General features: G+C 52.1%; 1 protein-coding gene across 1 annotated transcript; it reads left to right on the top strand.

Moving 5' to 3' along the window:
- The first annotated feature begins 743 nt into the window (after positions 1-743).
- On the top strand, positions 744-25,545 carry TMPRSS4 (transmembrane serine protease 4). The gene is made up of 12 exons (XM_040630653.1): positions 744-800; positions 7,891-7,924; positions 11,318-11,431; positions 14,126-14,278; positions 15,344-15,473; positions 17,832-17,933; positions 19,129-19,169; positions 21,314-21,473; positions 22,539-22,705; positions 23,495-23,593; positions 23,762-23,904; positions 25,118-25,545. Exons 1-12 carry the CDS (start codon positions 744-746, stop codon positions 25,328-25,330), a joined length of 1,413 nt encoding a protein of 470 aa, XP_040486587.1. The 3' UTR covers positions 25,331-25,545.
- Positions 25,546-25,973: the final 428 nt, after the last annotated feature.

Below are 25,973 nucleotides of genomic sequence, written 5' to 3'. Positions count from 1 at the left end.
TGTCAGGCAAACCCTTATGGGTCGCCCTCGGTCCAAGTGGCCTGACTCCCGATGGCTCTCTCGTATCCTCTTCAGCCCCTTTGCACCCTCAGCTGTGCAAAGGTGGGAGCACCTTCCCTTCCAACAGACCCTCCTGGGAGGGAGGGGGCTGCATCGACCCACCACCCTAGGGCAGAGAGAAAGTTGAGTGAAGTAGAATTGTGGAGAACTCAGGTTGTAGAGAATGGGCTGTTTCCGCCAGGCACCAAAAGAAGGACATCTGAGGGATCTGTAGGAGTTACAGTTAACAGAAGTGTCACCTGGAGGCAAGTTTAACTCAACCCAACGGCCATGTACTAAAACCGCACTCCTGCCCTTCACATTGTCTTGCCATGTGACCTGGGGGGAGAGAGCATGGCAACTCTGTGCCTCATTTTCCCCATTTGTGAAATAGGCAGAGTTACACCTGTGCCCTCTCCAGTGGCCCTACCTGGAGTGGAGAGCTATGCCTGGACACAAAGGCTGATCCTCACCGGAGGGCAGCTGAACACCAGGCTGGCAGCGGGACAATGGCAAGACACCTGACACCTCCCTGCTGCCCCAGGCCCCGCCCTGGAGCCATTGTGTCCTGTGACGGGGGTCTAGGTGCTCAGCTCAAATTGCCAACAGGTCAGCACCTATGTGGCTCAGAACGAGGCCCAGTGGTTTCTAATGTAGCAGCCGAGGCTGAGGTCAGTCCTGAAGGAAAACGTGCTGCCGTACGGATGCCTCGCACAAAGCAGAGCAAGGGCGAGCACTTGCATTCGCTGAGGCCCCAGCATGTGAGAGCTGGGGCCCCCACCTGTGCATGGCCCGGGCAGGGGGACCTGTCCGGAGACAGGCTAATCATTCAGAGCATCCTTGAGAGCCAGCATGATTTGCCATCTCCGAGAACTTTCCATGCACTCAGGGCTGCCGCATCACAGCCAGGCCCATCTCGGGGAAACTCATACCCTCTGCTCTGCTGACTCACAACCACCCAGCCCTCATGCACCTCTCCTCACCTTACCTGTCATGGCTGAAGCACCCAAGACAGAGGGTACTTGCCCCAGCCTGGTAAACGCATCAAACCACCCTATCCCCGCTGCAGGTGAAGAGCGCACAGCCACCTGCTATTGGGTCGGGAGAGTGGAATGCAGGTTCAGGGTCAGAGAGCAGTGGGAAGCACCCTCAGAGCAGCCCCTGAGAGCCTGAGCCAGCCAGTGGCCAAGCTCTGCTCTGAGCACCCACTAGGAGCAGCCTCTGGGTCTCCTGGCTCAACAGAGAACTTCCCCCACCCACTCCCCTGGGCTTCCCCCCTGCCGTGTCCCTGGCCTACGCAACCTAGCTCCCACCTGCCAGAGCCACAAAGGACCTGTTTGTCCCATCACCTAGCAACGGTAGCATCTCTGCGTCTAGGTTTTCCCTGAGGGACCATGGGAAGACCCCAAAGGGGCCTGAAACTGCCACACAGCAGAGCAGAGCCAGAAAGTCCCCTTACTGCGAGCCCCCGCTTTTCTCCCTTGCTCTGCACCCCAATCATCCGAGCTCTGCCCCTACTGACTCCTTTCCAGAACAAGGACGCTCAGAGTCAGCAATGCAGAGAGGAAGAGAAAAATAAGGCCCAGGGGCAGGCTCCTTGGCAAGGAAAGCAGACAGAAGAGCTGGCCAGGCTTTCTGTTCCGTTGGCCTCTGTGAGCTGCCACCTCTTCTTCACCTCATTACTAGCCTGGTGGAGCACCTGCCTGTTTCAGTGTGTGGTTATTAACCCTCTTATCTGCTCTACCATCTCTGAGAGTTTCCAATTACCCTAGGAAGCTTGAAGTTCAGAGAGGTTGAAGCGTGTGCCCGAAAGCACCCAGCAAGTCAAAAGACAAGGCAATATGAGAACTTACACTCCCCAGCCTGGTTCTTTGTGTCTTCTCTGCAGCACACTTAAGCCTCATCCTCATTTAAAAATAAGAGCTGCCTGGTGCCTGGGTTCATCACCTCTGAGCTAGAAGGTTAAAGCTGCTCTAAATCCAGCCAGGATTCTCCAAAATCTGAAACACCAAGGCCTGAGGGTAAATAAAGGAAGGAGGAGGAAGAGATGAGAAACGTGCACATCTAATGGAAGAGGGAGGAAGAAGGGATGCTAATAACAACGAAGCCCCAGCTAGGCCCAGCCCTGCCGTAGGCCCTTTCCCAGACAGACTCTGGGAGGCCCAAGTACTTACCCTTGCTGATGGAAGAATTGGCAGAGCCAGGAACCAAGCAGAGATGGGTTTGCCTGGGGAGCTGGGGAGGGCTGGGGAGATGCTGGGGGTAATCTCTGCATATCAATGGGGAGGGGGTGGGGAGATGGGGGGTAATTGCTGCATATCAATGGGGAGGGGGCAGAAGGAGATGAAAACAATAGTCCAGGGAGTCCAAAACCCTGGCCCCCAAGAGCTGGATCTGTTCCTGACTTGCTCTGAGGCCATTTAATCTACAGGAGGCTTGGTCTTCTCTTCCAGAAAATGGGGATAATTTCTCAGGGTGATTCTGAAGATTAAATGGGACAACATTTATGTAAGATATTGTAAACTCTGTGCTAATCCCCAATGCAGGAGTTAATTGTTCTGCCTCTACATATGGGTCTTGGATTAATGTCTTTCTGTGACCAGCAACCCACTGAAAAGCAGGGAAAGAGGATTCTCTGAGTCAGGCGATCAGTAGGTGATTTTCAGCCTTCTAACTTCCTCTTCCCCACCCCACCCCCACCTCCTCCAGCTGGGCCCTTTTGGGCTCTGGGGACCCAGGCATTTCTGCCCTCCCATTGTAATCCAGGAGCTTCCTTCCCAGATGAACCCCTGGGTCAGACACTGGTTGGGCTGGGCCCATGAGTCAGGGCCCCACAGTGGACCTGCCCCAGCCAGCAACCCAACAACACAGGAAAGGCTGCTGCCTTTGCTGGGCCTGGGCTGAGCCTGGGCTGTGGCAGCTGTGGCCAGGGGCTAAATTCAAGCTAGGGATAAACTGAGAGACCTCCAGCAAAGCAGAAGGCAGCACAGTTGGTGTTTTGTGGCCTCTCAAGCACCTTCATTCCACCAACTCCAGGGTTAGACCTTTTCCTAGTGTAGGAAACCAGGGAGTTGCCTGGAATGGTCCCCAGAGACCTTTTCAGCTCTGCATCCTGTGATCACGGCATGGACTCACCCAGTGATGGGGGTTGGCCAGGTTCCTGAATCTTACCTGGTAAGATTCTTACCTCATCTCTCAGCCCCATCTCCCCCACCACCCCCCCCTCGCAACTCAGGGTGGATTCTGGGCTGAAAGGCAACACGGCTGCTATGAATTTCCGTCTCCACCCTGCTCGGGAAGGTAACTGACATTGATATTCTCCAGTTACCGCTCATAACCCTCAATGTGCCCACATCCCTGCCCATTATCCTGGATGCTTATGACCTTCCGCAGCTCCCCTTCCCAGAAGTTTGGCAACCCAGCAACTCCGATCTCACTGTGTTGGAGATGTTTGTCGGAGAGGCTTCAAGAAAGTCAAGGGGCAGGCCACTTGACAGAAGAACTCAGGCAGCATGAGTCAGAGTAGAGCATGGGAGGATGGGAGGATAGAAGCTTGACTCCTTGGACCCCTCAGCACAGCTGGGAGACTGCTTTTGTATTTTCTCTTTGAACCTCAGGTGCGCATCACTGGATGAATCGTCATCCTGGATCCATGACATTTTCCACTGTTGGCCCATGTAGGGCCCCCTTGTAACTCTCCAGCTAGCTAGATGCTTTTAACAATGTAGTAAGCCTCCGTAATTCACCACCCGAAACAAACGCTGCATCTAACCAGGAGACCCCCTGCCCTCACTCCTGCATTCCCTCCCCCTGCCGAGGCAGCCGGGAAAGTCTTAGGTTTAATCATTCAACAAATACTGATTCTACATCTCTGCCAGGCCAGGAAATGTGCTAGAAGCCCCCTAGAAAGTAAGCCTCACCCCAAATCCTACGTTTATCATTTCCTTCCTTCCTTATGAAGATTCTGTGTTACATGTAATCTTTGGGGGATTTACTTTTTTCCTTTAATGTTAAATTATTAAAGCCATCCAGGTGATGGTGTGGTGCCGTAGTTCATTTGTTTTGACTACAGCATAATATTCCAACATGTGAATGTACCAGAGTCAGCTTCTTCAAGGCTGGCCTGGGACTGAGCCCTGAAAACAAGATATTTTCCTTAATTCTTTCACTCAACAAATATTAAATACCTACTCTAGGGGGGCCTGGGCAGCTCAGTCGGTTAAGCGTCTGCCTTTGGCTCAGGTCATGATCTCAGGGTCCTGGGATCGGGTCCCAGGATGGAGTCCCGCGTCAGGCTCCCTGCTCGGCGGGGAGTCTGCTTCTCCCTGTCCCTTTGACCCTCCCCCCTACTCATGCTCATGCTTACTCTCTCTCTCTCAAATAAATAAAATCTTTTTAAAAATAAATACCCACTCTATGCCAGGCATTGTAGGAGACACCAGGGACACCCTAATTACCGATTAGTCACAGTCTGTCATTCTAGCTTGTAGTTTTAAATTAGTTTATTTTCTCTGTTTTCAAAAAGGTGTGGGATGTTTTCTGTATAAGCACTATTCTGTGGATCGCAATCGAAAACATCAGCTAAAGGGGTACTGAGGTCACTTCTGTTCACAGATGAGGAATCAAGAAAGTGCAGGCTGTAAGCCTCCTTTGTTCCCTCTGTGTCTCGGCCTCCAGCACAATGCTGGGCCCATCAAAGGCATACAGTCAATATTTGTTGAATTAATAATAAACAGGAGACTTGCCCTACTTACCTCAACTAATGCAGGCATGTGAGAACAGGCAGACTCAGTGAGAAAGAATGAATTGACGGGGAAGGGCCACTCAGTGGATGTTCCTGACACCCCTCCAACCTGCCCCTCCTGCAGCCTGCACATGTCAGCAAGTTCCCTCCTACCCGCTCCCTGAAGACCCAAGAGCACCCAATCCGCTGGTGAGGCCTGCTGCTTTGACCTTCCAAGCACGGGTATCTTTCCCCACCACCAGCCTCCTTCTCCTTCCTCTTGTCCTTGCTGATCTTTGTTCTGTCCCTCCAACACCAAACCTGCTCCTTCCCCCCGGCATTCAGATCTCAGCCCAGGGGCTGTCCCTAACCACCCTGGCCCCTTCCCTAGGCCTCTGGCTCTAAGTAGCCACCAGGCACCAGCTCCCATCACCCACTTCGTTCTTCATGACACTCATCGCTCTGGCTTTATCTGTTCACACCTGTCCTCCCCTCCTTCCCCCAACTCCCCACCCGCCAGAGGTGAGGGCAGAGCCTGGCCTGGCCTGTCTGGGCAACTCTGCCATCCTACAGTACTTAGTTCCTATTTGTCTTTGAATCCACAGCTCCTAGAGCAGGGCCTTATCAAATAGCTCATTGAATACTTAATTACTTAATGCTAACCAGACTGGTTATCAGACAATTGGGATCCTTTTCAGCCATGAACTTGACTGAGTCAGACAAAAGAATTTTGCAAACTCTTCCACGATGACTGTATATAGATTAAGTACTGTTGATACTCTTATTACCCAACTCGGCAGCCACAGCAACGCAGTGTTGTAGGACTTGTTCTCATCTTTACCCTGGAAACAGTCCCCCCTTCCAGGCCCTGGAGATGGCAGAGGGCAGGTGGCTAAGGATGATCCACAGGGCAGAGCCCAGAGTCCAGTTCCATTTAACAGCATCTATCTGGTCTTTCCTGGGTACAAGCCCTGTGGAAACCTCTGAGGGCACAAAGGCCATAAGAAACAAGGGTGACTGCCCGGTGGGAAAGTTCTGCAGCAAATGCTGGGGGGCCCGGGAGGGAAGGGAACTCGCCTGTGTGAGTCAGGCCCTCCCACTACATAGCTCACTTAAACCTCACAGCAGCACTTTGAAGGAGGTGCCATCTCCCCCACTTTACAGAGGGGGAACATGAAGCTCAGAGAGGTTAACTATCTCACAACCAAAACTTGCAATTAATAAGACGCAGAACCTATATTCCAACTCAGCCCCCGCAGACTCCAGAGCCTGCTGTCTCTGCTACATCCCCCAGCCGCCCAAGGCCTCGTGCCACCTAAAGGCAACGCCAGGCGCGTCCCTCCAGCAGATGAGAGAGTTTGGGAGAAAAGGAAGGAGCTCCTTCTCCCAATGACTTCTCTGCCACACTCAGCCATGGAAGCAAATACCCAGAGATGCCCCCCACCCCACTCCCGCCACCAACCAGACCTAATCTGGGACACCCACCCAGGGGTTAGAAGTCCTGTGACCCCCAAATGGGACTCGAAAAATTCCCAGATGGAAATGTTCAGAGCCCTGCAGCCCCTCCACCTACTAGTGGAACCGCCGTGACCTCAGCACCACAGGCAGACAAGCCCCGGGATGGAGACCCAGACCCCAGTCAGGCCTGCCGCTCACCCAGCCCCAGGACTCCAGCTCCTGTACCAGCTGAAAAGGGAGCATAGAGAAGAGAGCTTTCTGGGAGGCATGAGAGAGAGGCATGAGCCCCGGCAGTCCCCTCCCCTTACCCTTTGCTTTGAAGGAAAAGGGGTGTATGGACTTCATCTGTGAGCCTTGTGTGCACGGCTCCTGTGTATGACCCTATGTGGCTGTGAGTGTGCTAAGTGCACACATGCAGTGGTGTGACTGGAAGAACAGAGGCTTGTGTTTGTGTATGTGTGTCCACGGTGACCTAAAAGTACACTTGCAGAAGTACCACAGTGCTCTGGTAGTGTTTTGTCTTTGTTTGCTCTGTTAAGTACAACATACATTCAGTAAAGTACTCGAATCGAAAGTGTACCCTCCAGTGAATATTAAACATATGTACCCCCAATGTAACCAAGACTTAGATCAAAATCTATTTAAGTTTTCCAACATTCCAGAAGTTTCCATTGTGCTCCTTCTAATTACTGTCCCACTTCCCCAGCCAGTGGTAATCACCATTCTGACTTGTATCACCATAGATTAATTTTACCTTTTAAAATCTAAATATATATGAAATTATACAGAGTATACTTTTTTGTGTCTAGTTTCTCTCCTTCATTATTATGTCTATGAGATTCATCCATAGGTCATTGCCCTTAGCACTAGGTTATGCTTGTCTGTTGCTGAAATATATTCCATCATATGAATATACCACAATTTATTTATCTATTCCATCAGTAACGGACATTTGGGTTTTTCCAATTTTTAGCTATTATGAATGCAGTTACTACGAACATTCATGTACAGATACTTCGCTAGACACACGCACTCATTTCTCCCGGCTAATTCCTGAGTCATAGAATCCTATAGTTAGATTTAGCAGACCCAGCCAAGCCATTTCCCAAAGTATCTGTACTAATTTATACTCGCAACAACAGTGTGTAAGAGCTCCAATATTCCACATCCTCATCAACACTTAGTACTGTCAGCCTTTTTAATTTTAGCCATTCTGGTGTCTATGCAGAGATAGCTCATTGCGTGTGAACTTGCATTTGCCTAATAAGCAATGATAATGAGCATCTTTTGGCACTGATTGGCCACTAAAGTATCCCCCTTTGTGAAGTGTCCAAGTTTTTACAGAACTACATCCTATCAATGTAGACAAATGGTTGACCCAAACAGATGGCAGAGCAGAATCATCCTAAGAAACTCAGCAATACAACAACCCAGCAACCTGCCATTTCCACAATTGCTAACTAACTGCTACAATCAGTAAGCTAGTTGTACCAGGTAATATAGACGCATACCTGAATTGTGTATTCAGTGAGATATCACTGAGCCCCCCAACTTAGATTCAGCAGAGAGAAGGGAATGCAAATAAGAACCAAGAGCCTCCCCTGGGCCCTTAGCCCCAGCCTGAGAGGTTCCCTCACTCAACGCACTGACTGTTTTTCCTTCAATTACAGGATCCTGACAGCGATCGACCCCTGAACAGCCTTGGTAAGTTCAGGTCCAGTTATGCCTTGCCCACCTCAGCCTCCAAGTTTCAACCAGTTACCAAATAGATACTAACCCCCTCTTGCATGGCCCTCACCACCACCACCAAGGGCTAAATGCTGTGGAAGATCTCTATCCACCCACCCATTCATCATTCAACAAAAATGTATGAAGCAACTGTAAGGTCCAGGGTAATTCTAGAAGTAGGAAGCATGGTCTCCAGGGAAATAGGACCAACAAACCTAAACCCCAAGAACAGTGATTCTCCAACTCATTCACTCAGTTACTCACCTTCTTATTCATTCAACAACTCTGTGAGTGCCTGCCACGTGCCAGGTTCTGGGCTAGACGCTGGACTCAAACAAGAACTAAGACAGCCAGAGTCCCTGCTCTCACGGAGTTGCCAGTCTGACCTGCTACCACAGAACAAGCTGGACAGAGGTATTTTCCCTGGTAAACTAGAAAATAATAGTGTTTGCCTGATTTACAGGAGAAGGATAATTTAAGAGATAAAGTGTTTCCAAATTTAAGGGTTTTTTCCCCCCTCCCAATCTATTTTGTTAAACCATTGAGAGCTACTCCCGATAGCCTACTGGATCAGCAAAAGAAGTGAGCAAAGAACAAAATAATACGACAGATCAACAAGGAAATAACTGATCCCACTTACTTCAACAATTTCAGGGCCCCATGTTAATAATGATCATAAACAATGTAGTCTTCCCCAGGTAAGATGGTGCCTAGTTTATACTCGGGAATTCGACAGACCAATAGACCCCCGTGTCTCCAGAAAACTCCACCACCTGAGTAAGGCCCAAGAACCACCAAACCAAAAAACAAGTTAGATTTGCTACTAATACCCAGGTGAAGGGAGCTCGAGAAGGAGCGATCAGTGCCAAGCAATCAGAGATAATAGTGTCATGGGTCAGGCGAGCTTTGACAGAGTCCCTACAGGAGTGAACTACCACAAAACAGAAAGAAGTGATGAGGGTTTCAGTAGTGAAGGGAAGCAGGAGCAAAGTTTCAGAGCAGGAATGAAGGCAGGTGCGCAAGGATCAGGGCAGAAGCTCCCCATGTGGCACTGAGGACTGGTGAGGATTAGCAGTGGGAAGTCCACATGGCCCCAGGTCACACTGGCTTTGCAAGTCTGGAGAAGAGCATGGTCTAGATACGGAAGTCACGGAGGGTTCTCGGGCAGGGATGTGACAGGATGACAGCAAGATGCTGGGAGGCTCTGTCCCGCAGCAGTAGGCAGGACCGGCTGGAGGAAGGAACAGTGACAGGCCAGGAGGCTCTTCATAGCTCATGGCGGCTTTGTCAACTTCAAGTATGAAATGTAAACCAAGAAAACTCTACCCCTCCTGATGATGTTCTCCCTGAGAACATCAGGGAGACAGAGACATCAGGACCTGGACAGGGGAACCTATCAAGGGGCTCCCAAGAGATAGATGGCGCACCTCTGAGAAAACAAGCCCACCTCGTGTCCCCAGTGGGAGGTGCTCAATAAACAAATCACACGTGGAGGACAGATGAACAGAATGTCGCCGTGTCCATGGCCCGAGGACAGCTCTGCACACTGACTGCTGGAACCTTCAAACGATACCTGCTAAGACTGAGAAGCTCCCTGGTACCAGCTCCCAACAGGTAACACCAGCACACACCCCCGGGCCTGAGCTCTGTGTCTGAGGCTTAAACGCTCCTTCTGAGGAAACGCAACGTTTCCTACGCTTTCCCTTTCAACAGATTCAATGATATCAGCCCTTCTGAGCGCCAGTCTCTGGCTGGATGCCATTCTCTGCTTTTGAAGAGCTGAGGAGAGAGATCGAGGCAAACATATAACCAGCCCTCATTCAAGCTAGGAACTGAGACCTGTAACAAAGATGGAAATGCTGTGCTTAAGAGATCAAGCCAAGAGCAATGTACGTATTCACTTGGCAAATACCTGCTGAGGCACCTGGGACTCAGCAGTGATGAAGAAAAAAAAAAAGAAGAAGAAAAAGAAAAAGAATTCCTTATCTTCATAGAGTCTTCATTTCAGAAAGAGATGGGAGGGGACGGAAAATATATATAATATGTAAAATATAGAGTATGTTAAGAGCTGATGAGTGTTTTTAAAAATGGGGAAGGAGGACAGGAAATGTTGGAAGATTACCATTCCAAAAAGGAGGTCACGAAGGCCTCACAAGGAAGGTGACAGACCAAACCTGGGGAGGTGAGGGGAAGAAAGCTGAGCTATTGCCTTCCGGGGACTCAAGGCTGCCATACCTCCTGCCCTAGCTCGCCCTGGAGGAGAAGTCCCATGCACCTGCCCCAGCTTATTGCCTGCAAGGAGAGGGGATGCAAGAGGACCTATCTCAGAAACTTCCTGAGAATTTAGCTTTTCAAATCCTGGCCCTGCTACCATCTCCTTGGAGAACCATACGAAATGGACAATAGAGTTATTATTACCTCTGTTTTAGGCATTTCTAGGCTCCCACCTGCTTCCTAACCCCAAACTCTTGTTCCCATCCACGTCCTTCCTGATGAAAGGTTCACCTTTCTAAGTACAAATGTGATCACATCTCTCTGCTGTTCAAAGCTTTCCATGGCTCCATGTTGCCTTCATGATAAAATCCAAATTCCTGGCATGGTGTTCAAGACTCTCGGCAGACTGACATGGCCAGTCCTGCCCCCACAACACGCACTGGCCCATGCTACGTCCCGGGCATGTGAGGAGCTCACAGTCGACACCCCCAGGCCTTCGCCCAGCTGGTCCAGCCCCCTCACCCCATCGCCACTACGGAGGCCCATTTAAGTGCTGTGATGGTGTCTGGCGGTACTGGCAACTCTGTCCCTGTGTGCTTCTTCCCCCAAACTGGCATCTCCTTAAAGACAAGGGCTGTTTTGCGGACTCACCATCTGTTGAGATGAGTTGGAGATGGAGGCCGTTAGGAGGCACTCATGACAAGCATTTATCAGGGCTCTACGGAGCAGGTAATGCTTGGAGGTCCCTGCTCTCCTCAAGCTTACAGCTTAATCAAAAGATAAGTCAGAAAAGAGGATAAATGATAGTGAAGTAAATGAGTACTTGCCTCTCCCGGGGCAGATGCAGGGCAGACCGGACAGGGTAAAACATCCCAGAATAGGCTAAGTGAAGACAAGGAGAAGATGCCACGGTCTGGAGGCTCCCTTGAGGGGCGCAAGTGAAAGATGGATAAGCCTGGGTAAGCGAAGGAGGAGGGCTGACCATGCACTGTTGAAGCTAAGCCCTGTCTGCAGGAATAAAACCCCAGTGCTAAGCAAAACTGTCCCCAAAGCATTCTGCGGCTCAGCACCAGGGCCAGAGGGCAGGGAGGCTATGGGCCTTGGCAGGGGTGGTCTCCAAGGGCTGACTGCAGGCTCTCTCCCTCCACCTCACAGATGTCACCCCCCTGCGCAAACCCCGCACTCCCCTGGAAACCTTCAAAAAGGTGGGGGTCCCCATCATCGCAGCACTGCTGAGCCTGGCGACCATCATCATCGTGGCTGTCCTTAGTAAGTGGCAGCCCCCACCCCTGCCCTCACCCCCTCATTACTGCTCCCACCTCCACCCTCACCCCCGAAAGTAAACAGCAGCTCCCACCGCCCCTCTAAGCACCACCTCACCCTCCACCCTTCCACCCAGCAGCCATAGACCGGTGATCTGCATGAAGCTTTGTGTGACACGCATCCACCCCTGCTCTGAAGGGAGCCTTCCTCCAGGAGTGAAAGGGGGAGGTGAACACAGCCTCCACCTACCCCGGATGATCTCTGGCACAGGGAAAGCACAGCAGCACAGAGTACAACCCACGCAGGCAAGCGGCCAGGGCAGCCACACCCCTGCCTCCTTAGTCAGGTGCCTGCAGACACCTGAGCAGCCCTACCGACTAGAAGCAGGGAGCCTTTCCACCTGGGAGGCAGGGGCACAGACAGGAGGCACAGGGGAAGCCACCCAGGCTGATAGCACGTGTGCACACACAGACACACACACACACACTCTGCCTGTGCTCTGTCTTCCTCTCACCAGTGCTTGAGACCCAACAGGCAGGCCGCTCCGTGACAAAGAAGGAACTGAATGACCCGCCATGCCCAGATCTGGTCTCTGCTTCCACTCCTGTGACTGTCCTTGCCTTCCCCTCCCCCATAGTCACAGCACGCTGACTGTGCTCTCAGGGTGGGAAGCAGGGCATAGCAGACCAGGCTAGGAGTCAGCTCACCCCTTGCTGCCGTGTGACCTTGAGTAAGTCCTTTGACCTCTCTCAACTTCAGTCCCCTCATCTGTAAAACATCCTGTCTCCCCCAGAGGGATGTGGGAGATAATGTGGGTAAAACACCTGGATGAAAATCAGGTTGTATAAAAGTGTGGGTCATCATTCAGGGTGCAGAGGCACGTGTTTGCTAACCCAGGTAGTACAGGCCCTTCAGGAGCCTGCACGTGTAACCACGGTGGCATTTCCACCAGCAGCGGCCACCGCCACCCAGAGATCACTGGGCCCAAACCCTCCTCTTCCACCTGAGTACCTAGGCTCAGAGAGGCCGAGGCGTTGCAGTTAGAGACAGCTGGGACGGGACCCCAGGGACGCAGACTGAACAAGTCCCTTTCCATCTGTGGCACTGGAAATGCAGATGCACGACACAAATACCACCCAGACCCCCGAGAGCCCTACTGAGCAAGGAGAGGCAGGTTTCTTCCTGACCTTGGCTGGCCCTTGGCCCTGGGCTTGCAGCAGCATAAGCAGAGCTGCCATCCTAAGCCTGTTCGATTTAGGCTAATACGAAGGAGAGCCTGCTTTCTCCAAGCATGTGCCCTGCCACACTGGAGAGAAGGGGCCAGATTCATCCACGGCATGCCTGGGCAGGCAGTGGTGTGCGATCTAGAACTGGGGTCTCCCCATCCCACAAAGCCCTGTGTGGCTTCCATGCCAGGGCCCCCAGGTTCTGCAACCAGAGGAGGTCATCAGAGCCTCCATCCCAGGTAAGACTCCCTCAACTTTTTGGCTTCTGGGGTCTCAACTGGTGACACTACATCCTGGCTTTGTCCCAAGAGGCTAGAGTGACCCTGCCTGACCCTGGCTCCTGACCACGAACCAAGCTCTCAAAGTCTAGGAAGGATCCGGCCTGCGCCTTCTCCTGCGCTCCCTCACACCAGGGGCATCTGGGCCAGCAGCCCCCATCTCAAAGCCCCTCATGGAAGGCATGGACAGGCAGCAAAGAGCTTTGGAGTCAGACAGACCCTGGTTGGAATCTTGGCTCTACACATAAGTGCTGTGTGGCCTTGGGAAATAAACCCCAGGTCTGTAAACCTCAGTGCCCCCCCCCTTATAATGTGAGTTAATTATTATTAACCTGCCTCCTCAGGTTGTTGTCAGGATTACACAAGACAGTGCATGGAAAGCTCTGAGCAGCGAGCAGCGAGGCCGCGGTCAGACTTCTCAATGTCACTTGTAGGGCTGGCCAGGAGTGACACTGGATGGCCGGAGGGAGCTTTGGGCCAGGGGAGGGTTCAATTAGGCAGAAGGGTCTCTTCCTACCAGGAAGGAGACTTCAGAAATGTGAACTCCGTTCCCTGAGGAGTCACAAACACTAGACTCATTCCCAAGGCAGCAAAGGAGCAAAAGAATTTGAAAGTCACAGGCAGAAGACAAAACACAACAAAACACCAACCCCTTCATGGATCTTTCGGCCCCAGATAAAAACACCCAGTTCTAGAGCTGCACTGTGGTTACAAGATACTCATGGCCACCAGCTCACCAAACGTTCTCACCAACCTCACCCCACTGTACAGATGAGAAAACTGAGGCTGCGGGAGGGGACGTGATGGGTCTAAAGTCACACGGGAGGCAGCAGGGCCAGAACTCTTGTCTTTGGGCTCCAGGCCCCATGTTACCATGTCTGGTAACGACCAGAGCCACTGTGCCAGCGCTGGGAGGATGAGGCCAGCGGGGGCTGGTTTCTGAATTTCTCCCACACTTTCTCTCGCTTGATGCCTCAGCCACCTTGTAGGTATGGGACAGGTGTTTCTTTAAAGATAAGGAAACTAAGGCTCAGGACAAAGTATACCAGCTACCAAGTGGCATCACTGGGTCTGGAACCCTCATCTGCCTGTCCTGAAGCCCAGCATGTTTTCAGGGAAACACAGCCTATCCCACCCCCTGGGCTGCCTGCTTGACGGTCAGCCCTCTCTGCCCCCTCCCTGCCCCTGCCTTCCAGTCAAGGTGATTCTGGACAAATACTACTTCCTCTGCGGACAGCCTCTCCACTTCATCCCAAGCCAGCAGGTGTGTGACGGCCAGCAAGACTGTGCCTCCGGCGAGGACGAGCAGCACTGTGTCAAGACCTTCCCCGATGGGTCCCCAGTGGCAGGTGAGCCCAGGGACGGGAGGGACTGGGGGAGTGGGCACAGCAGGAAACCAGCTCAGGTCCCCCTTGGTCCATTGCATTGCATCTGCCAACTGACTTGTCAGTTTCCATCCCTCTTGTGAGGTGCTTAAGAACAGGACCAGGTCCTGCCAACTAGATCCCCAGTACTTAACAGGTAGCAAATACTCAGTGACTATCTGATGAACAAATGAGGACCAAAGGGACAGGAAATTGTAACATATCCTGCCCTGTTCTGCTACACCTGGGTGCAATGAGGCAGGCGGCTGGACTGGATGACCCTGGGGAGTTCCCTTCTTTCTATGAAATCTGTTCTTTCAAGGGGACTAGAAAAGCGAGTGTCAAGCCGCTAACTAGCTATTGATCCTCCTATTCATTAGATGTTTTTTGTAGCCTGCTATGTAACGAGACTGAGCTAGGGGACTAGGGGAGGTTTCTGACAAAAACTCATGTTCTTTCTTGGACAGGGCTGGCCCAGCTCCATCTACCTAGTACTTGGGTTCCAGGGAGAAAGGACAGCCCAGGAGATGGGTGTTAGGGGGATTCTACAGGCAGGACTAAGTGATTTCTTATGTATATCCTCTTTTTTTTTTTTTAATCAGAAGTCAAATGCCTATGGGCACCTGCCATCCTACTGCCAATAGTACTTCCCTCTCAATCTCCTCCCTCTGACCTCACGTGGAAAAGGAACTTCATTCCTCACTGGGAAGTTCCAGGCTAGACAAGCTGTGTGGACCATGGGTAGAGTCACCATAGATCACCAAAATTGATATCTGTAAGAATAAAAGGGAGAGCTGTTGATTGTGCCAGGACAACAGGTCCACAAGGAGGTTGTTCACAGGACATCTGGTCACCCTAGCTACCATCAAAATGAGGCTCAATCGGGCAAAGCCAAATGGAAGAACTTCCCCCGAGGTAGAAAGCGTTGGTGTTCTACGATGCTCTAGGTTCTGGGGGTAGGGAGGTCGTGCTGGTCCCATGATGAATTCTGAGGGAGATGGGCCAGACGGGCCCCTGTCCTGCAACTGACCCAGGTTCTTCCCCTCTCAGTCCGCCTCTCCAAGGACCGATCCACCCTGCAGGTGCTAGACCCGGCCACATGGAGCTGGGCCTCGGCCTGCTTCGACAACTTCACAGAAGCTCTGGCCAAGACAGCCTGTGGGCAGATGGGCTATGACAGGTACCCGGCCCCAGCCTCCAGAGGCTGTCCCCTCGCCCCTATGACCTCCTCCCTTCTTCCCCCTTTCCTTCCTCCCTTCCTAAAAACATAGATACCGGAGTCAGACAAAACGTCTCTTGAACCTGAGCACTTTCACATAAAAGCAGCATGAAGTCCAATCTCCTAAGCCCCAGTTTCCTCAAGGTTAATTGAGGCAAGTACTGGCAACATCATGGGTGCAGGGAGAGAACGTAAGCCTCACCACGCACCCCCAACACGCAGCTCTGGCTCCTCGAGACCCTCACTCCCGCACAGCTCTGCAAGAAGCTGCCCTGTCCCAGAGGATAATATTTACTTACTCAAGGTCCCATTGGCTAAAATTCAGCTTAAACAAACCTGATTACATTGGGGCCCCATCAGCAATCCCAGCTCTCTCAGCAAATTTCTAAAGCAGCTCCAAATCTTCAGTGGATGAAGTTATATAATCATAAGGATGATTTGCATGATGTGTTCATAGTCATTTGATCTTGACAAAAACCAAAGAGGTAGTTATTACCGTATCTATTTTAAAAATAGGTTCAGGGAAGATAGTAACTTGCTGGGTAGGAGCTGGGAGGGAGAGGCCTGGGGTTTGTGCCCAAGACCCCTTAATTCCTGGGCATCAGGAGTTCTGGCAGCATCTCTGTTTCCAGCTTGGGTAATTCTCTCTTCCCCAAGCCCTTCCCTGTCAAGGAAGCAGAGGTGAGGCCCCTGATCACTTAGAGAGCCTAACCAGAGAGGAGGGAAAAGAACCCATTTATTCAGCTGCAGAGTGGGGTAGGTTCCCAAGGACTCTTCCTGGCAGGCCCCTAAGGACTCTAAGAAACTGGACCCAGAGTCTAGGCAGAAGTGAGAACTGCTAGGCAGACACCATCAATCAATCACAGAACTCTCTCCCATCCACCCCTAAAGCAGCCTCCAGGTCCTTTTTCAATAAATGCTCCCGGCAGCACTACTGCCCCATCAGACCTTTTGGCCCCCTCTGCTCTCAGGTCATCAGGTCTTTGCTGCACAGTCCTTGCCACACCCTGGACAGGACACCTGCACCTCCTTCATTTCTGAGGAGAGCTGGGAAGGCAGGCCTGGGCCCTGCTCTTCCCCCTCCTCCAGCAGCCGCCTGGCCCAGCCTCCCCTGCAGTCAGCCCCTCCTCCCCGCTGCAGTCCAGCCACTGCAGCATCAGCAGTGCCCAGCACTACAGGCTGCGGCTGCCTTACGCAACCAAGGTGTCTCAGGGGCTGCTTAAGGTAATAGGATCCTGGAGTTTCTGTCCTTCCGGAGTGCACTAACGCTCCAAACCAGCTGGCTTCTTGAATTCTACAGTATCAAAGCCGGTCAGAATTATTCATTAGGATGTAATTCATGAACAGAGCTTAACTTTCCGGGGACTGTCTGCTTCCACCACCGTCCCTCCTTCCGGGTCTCAGATGTCTCCACTTTCCTTCCTCCACCTAAATAAAAAGCCCTCTTGTCGCAGGACCATAAAACCCAAGATGGGTCAAGGTGGGAGGGGCTCTGGAGATCATCAGGTCCACCTCTCATTTTACAGAGGGAGAAACTGAGGCTTAAGGAAACCCGGAGAAGGGCGTGACCTGTCAAGGTTACACATCAAGCTAGTGTTAGAGGGAGAACAAGAGCCTCTATCTCCAGGGCTCTGGAACCCAGCTCGGCCACACTCATGCCCTTCCAGGTGCATCTGGACCCACCAGGTGTGCAGGGCCCCTGCCCTGGCATGTGAGAGCATCAGTGGCCAGTCAGCCAGTGCCTCAGTCAACCTGAGCCCTGCATACAGAGCCAGTACTAGCATGGCTGGATGGGGAAGGACGGGACAATCAGAACGACGGGATGAAGGGGAGCCTTCCTGGAGGAGCAAAGACTTAAACCCAAGGTTTGAAAGAAGACAAACATGGATTAGAGGAGAGAAAGAGGGAAGGTGGTCCAAGCGAGAGACTCTTCTGGACTCATGTGAAGATTGATCTGGTTCTGTCCTATCTCCAAGGGAGCCGTAAATGTACTCCCACCACCCAATTCAGCCCAGATGCCTTGTTCGGAAAACCAAATATCCACCTTCCAGTTCCCTGGCTGTAAACCAGAAAAAAAAGTGCTAGGACATATGAAATAGGATTACAGCTGGGAGTTAGGAAAGCATGTCCCTAACATTTGTCCAGAGCTCTAGAGAAGCAAGACCACGTCAGCACCATGCCCAGAGTCCTGGGACACATTCTTTCCCACTGCAGCTCCTGGGAGTGGGGGCTACTCCCCCCATCTTCTTCTAACTTCCTGCCCTAGCTCACAGATTCCCCCCACCCTCTCTCTCAATCTCTGTCCCCCAACGTGAGCAGCAAACCCACCTTCAGAGCTGTGGAGATTGGCCCAGATCAAGATCTGGATGTTGTTGGAATCACAGAGAACGGCCAAGAGCTTCAGGTGCAAAACCTAAGTGGGTAAGTGGGAGGACGCCTTCTGGCCCCCAAGAGGCTCACATATGGAGGCTGAACCCCATCAGGGCTGGAGGCAGCTATCCTGAGCAGGTGCAGCAGCAAGCGGAATGCAAGCCAGACCACAGGAAGAACTCCAGGCCATGCAGACTGTCAGATACCAAGAGCTAGAGAATCAGATTTCTGAGAGGTTTTCTGGGTTGACTTCCATTTTTATATAAAACAGACAGCTGGACAAAGTGTGCTGTCCACATGTTGGTGGCCTTTTCATCCAAGAGTAAAACCAAAAATTTTCCTACTGCTTTGTGCTCCCGATTAAACCCAATAGGCAAGATTCCAAAGGCCACTTTGTCCTTCCCAGCCACTCACCCAGGCCAGAGAAGGCCTCTTCACGTTCCCAGCTCTCCAGAGAAAAGGCTGCATGGCCTTTGGCAGCGGCCTGTTCCTCCACCTCCCCACCCTGCATGAGGGCTCAGCATCTAGATAAAAGCGGTCACACTGCAGCAGAGAGCCCCGAAGAGGATGCTCTCTCCCTAGTATTTGGGGATGCTGTGGGGAGAGCCTGAAGGCCCCTCACGTGGTGGGCTTATTCATCAAAGAGTAAATCTTTTTTTTTTTTTAAGATTTTTTTTATTTATTCATTCGATAGGATAGAGACAGCCAGCGAGAGAGGGAACACAAGCAGGGGGAGTGGGAGAGGAAGAAGCAGACTCATAGCGGAGGAGCCTGATGTGGGGCTCGATCCCAGAACGCCGGGATCACGCCTTGAGCCGAAGGCAGATGCTTTAACCGCTGTGCCACCCAGGCGCCCCCAAAGAGTAAATCTTAAAAAAGACCAAGATGGTAGCAGGATTGTGTGCCTGTAATTCCACTGAAATCCCACTTTTTGTCCATTTAGAAAGCCCACAGTGTAACAGACACTGTTCCAGGCTCTGCTCTCTTCCACTCTAGGATGCCAAGGACTCAGGCTGGGCTCTGATGCAGGCAGGGCCCAGCACACAGTGGGTGCTTAACAGCAGGGGTGTTGAATTCAAACAAATTGAATTACACTGAACTAAATGGTCATGCGGTTTCTATACGGTCCCCCATGACATGGGTTCCAGATTTCCCAGGTGTTGGGAGGGAACTGGAGTCAACAGGGCCAGGGGACCAGAGTCCTCACCTCCCACAGAAACCACAAGGCCCTGTGTCTTCTCTCCAGACCCTGTCTCTCAGGCTCCCTTGTCTCCCTGCACTGCCTTGGTGAGTATGCCCCGTCTCTGAGGGTTTGGGCCCTAGGCCAGAAATGAGCAGGAAGAAAGACCTTCATTCTCATTCTTAAATTTCTCAGATTCTAAGTTTCTCTCCATTTTATCTCAAACTTATTTCCTTGGGCCTTGGATTTGTAGGGCAGTGCTCCTTCAAGTGGGGGATGTTAAGAACTCTTTAGTACCATCCATACACAACCCCACAACCAAAGCAGAGAGCTGGCAGGGAACAGAAAACTGGAAAGGACAGAACTGGGCCTCCATGCCCTCCCACCCTGGTCAGGCCCGCAAGGCCTCCTCTGTCACAGTGTGTTCAGTTATCCAAGATCAGATCACTCAGTTTAGTGAAAATACAGTTAGACTGTGTCTACCACCATCAGGCACACTAGTGTGAAGTAGAAAATACCACACAAGAACTGGTCACTCTTCTCAGGAACTTAGAAAGAGCAGAGAGAGAGACACAAGGTCACAGGTGGGAGGGGCTGGACCGAGTAGCCTTCACAGCTGACCTGCCGCAGAGAGACCCAGGCACCAGTCCCACTGGCTTCCAGCATGAACTTGAATAATTCACCTGACCTTTCCAAGGTTTCTCTTCCCAAGAAGGCCTTCCGTCCAACTGCCCCAGAGGATCCAGCTCTTACAGAGGAGATCAGAAGAGAAAACAAGCTCTGTGACCCAGCTTGTCCTCCCAGCCTTGTGGAAGAACTGACCAGAGTCTGCCAGGCTGGCCAGACACTGGACGGGCTAAGTGGAACAAGGCCATCGTCACTGCCTCTGCCATTGGGCAGTATATATGCTTCCCTGTTGGATGTTAAGACTTTTTGTCATTATCACGTGATGCCCACAATCCCTGGTGTGTGGGGACGGACACACAGTGGCTAGCCAGTGAATGACTGAACCATCGCATGATCTGCCTCTGCACTGAATGGCACTGACGTCACAGAGAGGTTGAAGCCACAGACCCTCCCTTGAGGAGCTGTCAGTCTCACCAAGAAGACCAAAGCACAAAGGAAATGAAAGGCAGGCCAACACCAGGGGAAGGCTATGGAAATTCCAAGACGGGAAAGTCCCCAGGGATTTGGTGGCCCCCGGGGAGGTGGTGCCCAGACTAAACGCTGAGCTGTAGGCTCCCCAAAGGGAGACACCACGTCTGTCTGTCTTGTCCTCGGCTCTCTTCCCAGCATCCCTGAACACAGCAGGCACTCAATACAAATTTGGTGAATGGATCAATGCTTTAGATAAATACCAAGAGGACAGCACCTCAGGGATGGGGGCTTCCTCGAGCAAAAACAGAAGGACTTTTTAGGGAGCTACAAGCAGATCGATTCGGCTAGACAGAAACTTTAGATAAGGACAGTGGGCAGCTGCCAGAAGGACTTTAAACTCTACCCTAGAAAGAGAGAGGCCTCGGGGCTGTGAGGGAGCAAGGGGACACGGAGAAAGCAGAGTTTGGAATAAGAGGTGTCTGAAAAGCCCCTGGCTGGCACAGGCCCAGAAAGGATGGCAGCCTTTTCCTGGGAGAACCACCACTGCGGCCGTGACCGCGAGGACTGGAGAGGCTGAGGGCAGGGAGGTGGGAAGGGAGGCTTTTCCCAGAGCTTGAGGGTCATGACGGAAAACCAAGGAGAGTGGTATATGGAAGAGAGCATAGGGTGTCAAACTGGGAGACTCACTCATCACACGGGTAAGGACTTAGAGAAAGGTGAATTGAGTTTAGGATAGGAAGATCCAGTTTCTGGAACTTTCTTCCCACTTCCGGCTCCCGGAGCAGTTTGTGGGCGTCTGTTAGCTGATACTCCGCTGGAGCGGCTGAGGACACTCCACCTGGGCAGGACTTTCGAAATTCTGAATCACCTATTTGGTTTGAGGGCCATGAATTCCCAGCACAATGGACACGCCCACGTTCACAATATAAACACATCCAAAGCCCAACAAAGGAGAGGGAGTTTGGAGAAAGTCTCTGGTCTGTGACACCCTCTCCCCAGGACTAACTCAAAATGGACCTGGTCCTCCCCACCCCTCCAGGTCCCAGTCATAAGGGCCCTGCTCTAAGGGGACAGACGCGGGGCTCCTAGGGGATGTAGTCCCCTCCCTCAAGAGCCTGACTCCTGATTTTTCCCTCCTTCCTACCGACTCCAGCCTGTGGGGAGAGCCTGAAGGCCCCTCGGGTGGTGGGCGGGGAGACGGCCTCTGTGGATTCTTGGCCTTGGCAGGTCAGCATCCAGTACAACAAACAACACATCTGCGGGGGGAGCATCCTGGATGCCCACTGGATCCTCACAGCAGCCCACTGCTTCAGGTAAGGCCTGCGCCGCGGGGAAGCCTGGGGGCCCAAAGCGTGGAGGGGCCTGAGTGTCTGGGTCCCCTGTCTCCCAACTTATGTTCCAATGTCCTCACCCCTCTTTGCCCTCCCTCTACAGACCACGTCCTTGGGTGTGGCCAACCCAATGAGACACTGGACAGGATGTCCTGTGTTAGGCACCCGGGATCTGAGCAGAGGGTACTGGTCACCAAGCTTGACCTCTTCCAGTCGAGAAGCAATCAGATACCCTGTGTCCGCAGTCTGGCCTCTTATCATTCACTCCACAGAAGTTGTTCCCATCGATCTCCCTGGAGTCCTGAAAATGCTCTCCCTCTACCAGTCTTCTCCGGAGTGGTTCCAGGGTCAAGAGTCACTGCCACTACCCCATTATAGCCAAAAACTTAAAAAAGCAGAAAGCACAGATTCCCTTACAGGCCAGCAGAGAGAGGCCTGCCCATAACTGCGGGGAAGGACTATTCCCAGGCCCTCTTCGCTTTCCTTCCTTCCTTCCTTCATTCATTCGTTCAACATCTAATGAGTACTATATTATGTAACCATATGCATTAGATCCGTCACAGTGTAGGCCGGGGATTCCTAACCTTCTTGAGATCTGACAAAGCTCTCAGTCCTTTCCTGGGAAACCACGCGTGCATACTAAGCAGGCAGGAGCCTCTGGAGTCAGAAGGAAGACAGACAAGTACATGACGTAACTGACAATATGAGCACCACATGAGTAACACGGGCAGTAAAAAGCGTTGGGGGGGAGAGTGCCAGGACCCCAGAGCGCAGGTACTTGGAACAGCCCCTTCCCCAGCCCTCCAGTTAGAAGTTTCCTTGGGCAGGTTTCACTGGCAGAAAGGATCAAATCCCCTTTTAGAATTTGGCCTTTCGTAAGGGATTCCTCAGACCTGCTCCTTCTCTACCACCCCTGGCCTCACCACCATTACCTTCTAAAGCAGGGACATTCAGCACCCCAATCCCCAGGGCCCTGGGGACCCAGCTTTTGGCAAAGACCGCACATGCTTGGCTCAGGCCTGAACCCCGCTGTCTCTGCCCCCCTAGGAAGCATCACGATGTGTCCACCTGGAAGGTGAGGGCTGGCTCAGACAAACTGGGCAACTTCCCATCCCTGCCTGTGGCCAGCATCTTCCTCATTGAGCTCAACACCACGTACCCCAAAGAGAAGGATATTGCTCTCGTGAAGCTGCAGTTCCCACTGACATTCTCCGGTGAGAGGTGGCATCTGGGGACAGCCCCCTTAGGTCAGGTTATGACCTGCACTAGCTCACTGATTGGCCTTGGGCACATTGCTCCTCCTTCAAGCCCTCAGCTGTGTCTTTGTTTCTGGTGAATATACCAGCCTAACATCAGTGAGGGTCCACGAGGCCACTTCGAGCTGCCAGCTCACAGCCCGCCTCACCCCGCCAGATTCTTTTGAGGTCTATTTTCTCCATGTGGAGCACCTCAAGTGAGAATCACAGACTCATCCAATCTTGGGGTTGTAAGGGAACTGAAGGACCCTCTAGTCCATCCTCCACCCTCAACAAAAGCCAAGAGCCTGCACAGCATCTCTGCCCAGGGGTTAATGTGCCCACTTGGTCTCCTCCAGGGGCAGAGAGCTCATTACCTTTAAGGCAGCCCATGAAATCTTTGAACAGCTCTGTTAGATGACTCATGCTTGGATAGTATTTACATCAGCAATTCCAACTGTCAGTTTCACAGGATACTGGTCCCTTGGAGAAAAAAAGGGTTCTATTCTCAAATAAGTTTGGGAAACATTTTTATACTAGAGCTCTCTTCTTGGGGCACATTAGTATATAAAATTATGACAAGACTTTTAATTTTTAATTTGCTTTTATTATGTTTAAACCATATCTCCTCAACTTATTTGACCACAGAACTTTCTCATGCCACTTTTGTTAACATCCCCAGGAACACAGGCCATAGAAACCCTGGTGTCAACCTTTTCAGAGCACTTAGCCACCAGGCTCTCCCCTCTTTCTCTCTGCTCCCGGCAGGCACAGTCAGGCCCATCTGCCTGCCCTTTTTTGATGAGGAGCTCACTCCAGCCACCCCACTCTGGGTCATCGGATGGGGCTTTACGGAGCAGGATGGAGGTAACTCCTGGGCTCAGGACCACAGGGCTGAGGGAGCAGCTCTTTGAGGTGATGGGAGGGACCATCCTTGAGAAAAACCCATCCTGGAAGTCCAAGCACCCAGGGGAATTATCGTGGGCTGGGGTAGGAGGCAAGCACGGGAATATGCGTGTGTTTTCAAATTCCCAGGAAAGATATCCGACACCCTGCGGCAGGCGTCAGTCCAGGTCATTGACCACACTCGGTGCAACGCGGAGGATGCCTACCAGGGGGAAGTTACTGAGCAGATGCTGTGCGCTGGCATCATGGAGGGCGGCGTGGACACCTGCCAGGTGGGATCATGAGGGAGTTCCTTGGATAGGGATGTTAGTCCTGGAGAGACAAGTAGGTACAGAGGCCGACGGCCTCATGTGAAGTCTTGCATATGGTGGGCACTCAATGTGCGGTGAACGGAAGAAGGGAGAGAAGGAGGGAAAGAAGGATTACAGTCAGATAAGGATGGAAGGCTAGACAGAGACAAGCAGAAAGATTTCAAATGTGTATTTCACCTACAACGATGGTGCTACCCACCCTGCCTGCTCGCTCTTCCCCTCACTCACAGGAGTAGGAGTCACGTGCGGGCAGGAACGCCAGGTCTATTTTTTCTAGAACTGCCAAGATGCTGAACTACACTAGAGAAAACCCACCTCGTGCCTGATGAGCCCTGGTGCAATGCCTCCCCTCCTCAACCCCACTGACCAGTCCCTGAATACATTTTCATTCCCTCCACCCCCAGAGGATCTTCCGAGCCATTTTCACTAAAGTCCCTAACCCTACCTCTGCCCCCATTCTCAGTCATTAAATTCCTCCACTCAAGAGGTAGCTCTTGGCCATCTCTTGAATGCCAGGTAAATACTAGGTTTGGGGGACAGTGTCTTCCCTCAGGGAGCTCACGGTGGCAGGCGAGGGGGCAGTTAGGCTATGGTGTTACTGGGTTCTGAGGGAGGAAGTCTCAGGGGCTACAGGAGCTGGGACTGACACCCAAAGAAGTGCACTTCTCACGATGACGCGTTCTGGTCTGCTGTGCTGTTTATCGTCTCTCTCTTCTCCATTTAACTCTAAGCTCCCCGAGGGTAGGGATCTTTGTTCTTTTTTATTGATCAAATCCCTAGTTGTCTAGAACAGTACCTGACATGCAACAGGCATCCCGTGAGCAGCTAAATAAATTTGGAAAGTACTGGATTAAAGAAAGATAATCAGGCTTCTCACTGCAGAACCCCTTAGAGCCTTCAGTTTGCTAGCGTGCCCTGTGAATCTGAGGGAAGGCACACCAACAACTTACTTGACCACAAACAGAACCCTTTTGCCCCCAGATGGAAGGGCCTTCCAGGCTGCAGGGACAGCATGAGCAGAGGCCGTGAGGGCAGAACAGCACAGAGCACTGGGGAGCAGTGGGGGAGCACAGAGGATCTGACTGGCCAATGCGAGGGAGGGAAGAGAGAGAAGCACACTCCCCCACCCCACCCCTGCCTGCCCTACCCAGCAGCCCGTTCTGGTGTCTCACAGGGTGACAGCGGTGGGCCCCTCATGTATCACTCTGACCAGTGGCAAGTGGTGGGCATCGTGAGCTGGGGCCACGGCTGTGGGAGCCCCAGTACCCCAGGAGTATACACCAAGGTCACGGCCTATCTTAATTGGATCTACAGTGTCCGGAAGGTAAGCCCCACCTGTGTGCCCTCCCTCCCTTCCTCTACCCTAAAGGTACCAAACCATCCTTAGCTTTGACTTAAATGGCTCTGAGATGACCCCTTACCTCCTAAATAATTTTCCCCACCAGTGACAACCTGAGATTCCACAGGAAGAGGGGAAATTCCTTAGATCTGAGATTCCAAATCCATGCAAGCGCCTTAGAGTATAGAACACACCCAGCTTTATCATTCTCTGTTCTCTGGCACACAGTTTCCAGACTCCGTTAAGGAGGGTAGAAAGGCTTAAGAAACTTCCCCGGAGAAGAGAGGGAGGAGCAAAGAGCCTCAGGAAAGGCAGGCTAATTTTGCACACATCACCACCTTGTCCACTTTCAAATCATCTCTTTGTTGGTCTCTTGTCGTAGTCTGAGCCGTGACTCATAGCTGCCGCCCCCTCCATACTGCTGGAAACTGCCTCCCCCTGTCCTGCCTACCTGGGGATCCTGCAGAAGTCAGAGCAAGAGCCCCCTTGGGCACACCTCTCTGCCCACAGCATCAGCATTTCTTGGTGCAGCAAAGGGCCTCTGTTCCTGTAAAAGACCTCACAGCCCACAGTCACCCAAAAGGAAGTCAGCAGCCCCAGCTCCACCACCCTTGGGGCTCCTGGCGTCCCAAGGAGAAAGACACAGCCCACTGAACAGGCCAGACTTCCAGCCAAGGTCTCAGAAGACATT

This window comes from Ursus maritimus, unplaced genomic scaffold (assembly GCF_017311325.1).
Source record: "Ursus maritimus isolate PB19 unplaced genomic scaffold, ASM1731132v1 scaffold_16, whole genome shotgun sequence".
Classification (NCBI taxonomy): domain Eukaryota; kingdom Metazoa; phylum Chordata; class Mammalia; order Carnivora; family Ursidae; genus Ursus; species Ursus maritimus.
Note: the sequence above shows the minus strand (reverse complement) of the source record. Positions and strands in the feature narration are given on the sequence as shown.

Bases quoted from the DNA above. Each gene is read 5' to 3' on its own strand.
- TMPRSS4 (XM_040630653.1), top strand. From the start codon at position 744: ATGCCTCGCACAAAGCAGAGCAAGGGCGAGCACTTGCATTCGCTGAGG. The intron at 7,925-11,317 runs GTAAGTTCAGGT...TCCACCTCACAG, and splicing joins TCGACCCCTGAACAGCCTTG to ATGTCACCCCCCTGCGCAAA. The intron at 23,905-25,117 runs GTGGGATCATGA...GGTGTCTCACAG, and splicing joins GCGGCGTGGACACCTGCCAG to GGTGACAGCGGTGGGCCCCT.